The sequence below is a fragment of the Ambystoma mexicanum genome, chromosome 4q (assembly GCF_040938575.1).
Source record: "Ambystoma mexicanum isolate Mex_15411 chromosome 4q, UKY_AmexF1_1, whole genome shotgun sequence".
NCBI classification, from domain to species: Eukaryota; Metazoa; Chordata; class Amphibia; order Caudata; family Ambystomatidae; genus Ambystoma; species Ambystoma mexicanum.
In genome coordinates this window covers 1,253,278,417-1,253,284,419 of record NC_090928.1, presented here as the reverse complement: position 1 = coordinate 1,253,284,419, position 6,003 = coordinate 1,253,278,417, and the positions used below count along the sequence as shown (strand labels likewise).

The 6,003-nt window shown below is 44.5% G+C and overlaps 1 protein-coding gene across 2 annotated transcripts in view; it reads left to right on the top strand.

Moving 5' to 3' along the window:
• The first annotated feature begins 69 nt into the window (after positions 1 to 69).
• LOC138468329 (zinc finger protein ZFP2-like) overlaps positions 70 to 6,003 on the top strand; it is a 52,687-nt gene continuing 46,753 nt past the window's right edge. For both annotated transcript variants that reach the window (XM_069608838.1, XM_069608837.1), the window contains exon 1: positions 70 to 345. In XM_069608838.1, the coding sequence (XP_069464939.1) occupies positions 334 to 345 (12 nt within the window). In that variant the 5' untranslated portion in view covers positions 70 to 333. The remainder of the gene's footprint in view (positions 346 to 6,003) is intronic.

Below are 6,003 nucleotides of genomic sequence, written 5' to 3'. Positions count from 1 at the left end.
ATAGGGCACTAGACACGTTCGGGGCCATCTTTGTGTTGATTTAAACAGGCCGGCGCAGTAAATCTGTTAGGGAATGGGTGGGGTTCAGTCTCTCCCCCACGGTCCACCCCTTGCACACGTACTGGGGGAAGGCAGAAAGCAAGTGCTCGTGTGCTGCTGCCAGCTGCTCACGGACGTGCGCCGCTCCATCCTGCGGGACGTGCAGCAGGGCCCATTGAAACGAGAAACCGGGAGAGAGGGATAAGGGCGAGGAAGCGACGCCGGTCCCACCCCTCTGAGATACTTGATCTGCCTGCCCACCCCTGGCCCGCTGGAAGGGAGACCCCTCCGGGGATGTCAGCACAGGTGGGCGCGTGGGAGACCCCGAGGGCCTGTGCAAGGACAGCTGACCTGCATGCCAGCCAGGCTGAGGCTCAGTGCTAGGGTCCCAGCACAAGGTTCCTTGGGGAATCAGCCCCGGGGAGCGAGGACCTTGGCTTGGGAGTATGTGTGGGGAGTATAGTATATAGGGGGCGATAGATATCCCCTGCATGTGCACAGAGACCCCACCGTGTGTATTCAGGCAGGAACCACTAATTAAACGTGGGCTTTTATATGGCCTCATTGCGTGTGGCTGAAGAGGCATGGGGTGGGTTGCGAAGTCAGCGGTATTGATTAGTCTGGATCAACCGGAGTCTTGGCATGACTGTACATATATGATTAATGGTGGAGACACTTGGGTGCCATATTTTTATTTTTTATTTCGCAACCAGAACCAATATCCACTTATGCTAATAGGGCACCTGCTTCTCTTTCAGCAAATGAGACCATGTGACTTTGATGTTGGAGAGCCCTGACCATATGTGCTTGTACACCTAACCGTGCGTGTGTGATTGGAGGGATATAAGGCACTGAAGTCTCAATGAGTTCATGAAGGGTACCTGGTATTCTGCAGGCAGGGCACCTGCTTCCTTTGCTCTGGAAAGGAGATCCAGTATGTTTAGCATAGTGGTCTTGGTTATGAAATGTGTACCTCCTTTATGGTTTAATGAAGGCTGCTTGTTGTTTGCACAGGGGCCTGTGATAAACAGCCCCTACATCACTGCCTGTCAGTCTGCCAGAAGAGCTGATGCAATTAGCAGATGGGTGCGCACGAGTATGGCACCTTAACCTGTGCTGAAATAATTGCTAAGGTGTTTCCTGCGCATATAGTCTCCCTATCAAGATATCTTGAAGGACAAGATATGGTGTACAAACATTCAGGAAGCCATGGGTAGTAAATTAGAAGATATTTCTCCATAGAAGGGAAATAAATTGCATCTGAGTAAAACATTTGTGAGTGCCATCTTTTGAGATAGTGGATAGTCACGTACAATCGATCTTGCATTACAATCAGATCTTGCTCTCAATACCTCCCAGATCCTTCATAAATTCCAGTTGGGTTTTCGGCAATGTCATGGGACAGAGACTGCCCCATTAGCTCTGAAATCGCAGTTACTCCAAATAATGGATAGAGGCCAAACAGCCCTATTGATTATTTTCGATCTTTTGGTGTTCTTTGACCTAATGGATCATGTCATCTTGTCCACCAGGTTAAAGGATATTGCCATTTCTCAGTTCAAGCTACCCAATCGGTTACTTAATATCTGAGTGGCAGACAGATGAGAGTGGCAAACTAGTATGCATAAGCCAAAGCAACGCCCTTGCTGTTCAGGGTCCCACAGGGAGATTGTGCATCTCCTTGTTTCTATTATCAGCTTTCTTTTCATATATTTGAACGAGACTGGATTCTTTTTGTTAACTATGCAGATGACCCACAATGTGTCATCTCCATCTCAGGTTCTCATAGTGAGGATGAAAGAAACATCAATAAAGTGAATCAAGCCATTGAAAGATGGATATCTTGAATGGTATGGCATTGAATAGCTCTAAAACGGAGCTCTTGATTGTCGGTCTGACAACAGGATGGCGAAGCTAGGCCTATTGTACAACAAATTTACCATAGATAATTGTACAATTGAGGTTAAGACCAAAGTGAAGACCTTTGGCATCTTCCTAGGTAAGAACTTGAACATGAAGGCACAGGTGAATAGCCTAGTTGCATCCTCGTCCTACTTCATCAAGTTATGTCCTCTCCGCCCACTTATCCCTGAGAAGAATGCAGAGACCTTAGCTAGAGCCATTGTTGGCACTAAATTGGAATACTGCTGCAGATTTCTAGTTGGCATCTCACAAGCGGATCTCCACAGGTTCCAGGTTATTCAGAATGGGGCAGTGAAAGTTCTCGGTCGGATATCAGATGCTAGACAGTCTGCACTGGCTGCCTGTGCAGGCAAGAGTGAGTTTTAAGATTCTACTAGTCGCCCATAAATGCCTCAAAGGTCAAATGCCACTCTGATGGAAGCCATTGGAAAAAAGCAAAACACCAGATCCCTAAGCTCTAACAACACGAACGTCCTAATAATCCCCCGTTGTAATTCAGCCAAAGCTCAGAATGGAGCTTTCAGTATAGCTGCCCCGTCAGCCTGGAATTCGCTGCTCCCAGACATTAGAATGGTTGAATCCAGCTTTTAAGAAAAAACGGAAGACCTTACTATTCTGTTACTTATCTCGCGGTCTACTCCATGTTACTTCCATAGCAAGCATCTTGGCCCCATGAACTGTTTTGTATTTGTCTTGTTTTTTGTGTGCACCCTAAAGCCCGAGGGTACCGGGAGCGCGTTACAAATCAACAAACGTAAACCTCTTGCATGGGAAGTGTTTGCAGAAATTACCAGAATATACAGAACCGAATTCTCATGGCAGGCTGGCACATATGTATACGTGTATGTGCCCACATAAAGGACATTCAAATGGGACGGACCTGTTTTTAAACAATGCCTTCAAGTATTATTCAATCTGTTGTCCTGGTGTTGTAGAAATCCACCTTTAACTGTGGATGGGAAGCTGCCGAGATCTAGTATCACGATGCCTCTTGCCAATTTTTCATATTTACCACTTTTTTTTTTTTATTCCAGCAAATTAAGTCTTCCTAAGCCATTAACCCACAGTACACGTTCAGGGCACTAACACCCCTCCTATTTCTAATGTAAAGAACATTAAACAGGCTCCTTCATCCTCGCTTTCTTGAACTGCTCCTGTAGCAGAACAAGACCAGCATACAAGTGCGTTTGATTCTACTAAAAAAACACCCCACCGCTAACCTCCCTGAAATAATTGTTACTGCCTGGAGAGTTATATAGGCTCGGTTTGTAGTGTTGCATTCCTGATCACTCTAAACTGATCTGCTTTTGTAGTTTTATTTTTTTATTAGACATTTAGTTTATTACAAACCTTGTGTAGAAAAGAAACGGTAGCAAACAATATCAGATGAAGCCCCCCAACATAAATTCAGCAATTGGAACATGCAAAAACTGTTTCCAGATACTAGATCAGAGCAAAAGTCATTTGAATAATGTTCACCCAACATCAACATGGCCCACCAGTCTTCCACATTGTGAGTTCTCACTCTTTCTAAGACGGTTCCCAAATAGCGAGTTCTTAATTCTGTGATGCCAGTTCATTAGAGTGATCTGTTTCAATGATTCTGTGTCTTCCCAGCGACCATAGAATCTACAGCTAATTTCCTGAACTGATCAGTCGTAAAGCAATGTAATTTCCCTTGTTGGATACGGATTTAAGCTAAATCTCAGAAAGGCATATCTCACTTTGGGACACAGGAATTTTGTCACATATTTGGGAAGACATCAGAGATTTTGTTTCCTTATTCGGGCCATCGACCTACAAGGGTTATTTTTGGCTTCCAACATGCAGATCCAGTCTTGTTGCCACAACCTTTTTTTTTTTTTTTTTTTTTTTTTTTTTTTTTTAAACACTGTCTGGGTTAGTCATCCGGTATCTTGGTTTGTCCCCAACTGTTCCAGAATTAGGAGACACTCGGATTTCCAATATGTCCACAGGCTCTTATCCATTTCCTCTCTCAGAATATAATACATTGCTGCGATGGTCTGAATAATGCACTTCCAAAAAAGGGATAAGAATTTTCCAAGTCACTCTTGCAGCTAAAGAGAGCAGGCCCAATTCATATCAAAGGATTACTGTTTGAATTATGCATGGCAATCGTAAGACAACTCTCCAGTAGGAGACTTCCATGGATATCAAAAACTTCTCTGAAGTGCAGAAGAAGGCCTCTGCACTGTAAATTAAAGCCGGTACTGCCCCTTTTGGTTGTAGAAGGCCAGCATCGGTTTGATAGCAAACGTCCCAGATTTTTCCCAGCTATTACCTGCCCTTGCTCTGCGAGATCTTTACAGCAAGTTTTTAGGGCCTGCAGCTGTGGGGCATCGCAGATGCTAGCACTGAATCATGTCCCCAAATAGGTGGAATGTGAGATCACCGTCGTGAGCTCGGAGGACACATGCCACCTCAATGTTTTTGCCAAGTCACCCCCCCACCCCCAGCCTCAAAGTTTAGATGTTAGTTTGAGAGGCATTTCTCTCTAGTTGTTTTTTCTTCATATAACCATATAGTGCTTCCAGTCTACACTGGAGTCCGATAGGTGTTTGGTCAATCAGGACCAGGTCGTCTGCATAAGGCATCCAACCCAACTCCTGATTGCCCATCTTTGGAGGGCAAGATCTTTAGGTTTTTAAAGCATCTGCCAAATCAGAAATAAATGGAAAAGTGTCTGAGCCAGAGGGCACCCTTGCTTCAAACCTTTGTGCGTTGGAATCTCTTTTGCAGGCTGCCCTGACGATTAAGCCTTATTCGTACCTTGGTAGTTATGTATAGCACCTTGATCGCCAAGAGAAGATCCTCTGGGCAGTTCCAAGCTTCCTATTCGGACCACAGAATCTCTTTATTGACACTATCGAACGCCTTCCTTAAATCAATGAAGCCAAGGTAAAGTTACGACTGCTGTTTTATGCTTTCTTTGCACTTCAAAAGATTGAATAGAAATGGGTTCAGATCAATCCCAACACCTTTTAACAAAGCCTGTTTGACGAGGATCGGCCCTATTGGTGGAGACTACCTACTTTTGTAGCTGTGAGAGAATTGGTGACGCATAGAGTTTACCTACAATATCCAAGCAGGCAGTAGGGCGATAGTTGGAAGGATCTGCCCTACTGCCTCTCTTGAAAATTGGCACTCTAATATCCGACTTCCATGTGTCTGGTATTGCACCCATTGCATATACCCATTTGAATAAATCAACCAAAAAAGGGTAGCCATACTCCTAGGGTTCCGGTTTATGGTTTCATAAGTAATTCCACCTGGGCCTGATGCACCTGATGAATTCACTATGCTGATCAGATATTCAAGATCCCCTTAAAGAGGTTGGACACTCCCTTTTCTTAATCAGCTGTAGAGTGGATTCTGGGCTGCAAAGGAGGGCAGAATAAAATTCCACCCCGGCCTGCTCTTAAGACCCCATTAGTTAGCACCTCTGCTGGGGGTGATGCAGCACCAGTCAGGTGCCACATTTTTCGGGAGTCTCTTCCAATGATTGCTCACACCGTTAATTCCGACATGTTGCAATAATTGGGCCATATGCGAGTGAAGCCAGTTCTTGTATCTCTGCTTTTTTTTTTTTTTTTTTTTTTAGCTAAAAGCTGACAACGGGCAACACCATACTGGTGAGTGCTCGAAGGTCCCTCTGCAGGTTTTTTTTTTCCAGTGCTACCTTTCGATCAAAGGCATGCTTGGGGGTGAAAATTCAGATTTTTCTTTTTCCCCCTGCTTGGCTTTGAACTCCAGCAATAGAGGCACATAATTGGTGTCCAGGCTGCTGCATGTAATTTTTTTCACTATGGCCCTGGGTGAAATGCATCACCTCCGCTAAACCAATGCGTAACTGGTTCATGCCTTTTGTGACATTCGCATCAGACCAGTAATCTCTTTTGCTTTGTGCCCAAAGTGCATGTCATTTTCAAAAGTCAATTAAAAAAATGTTTCACTGCTCCGCCTTTCTTAGATTTTTTTTTTACTTTGTTATCCAAAGATCTATGTTGTACTCCATTAGTC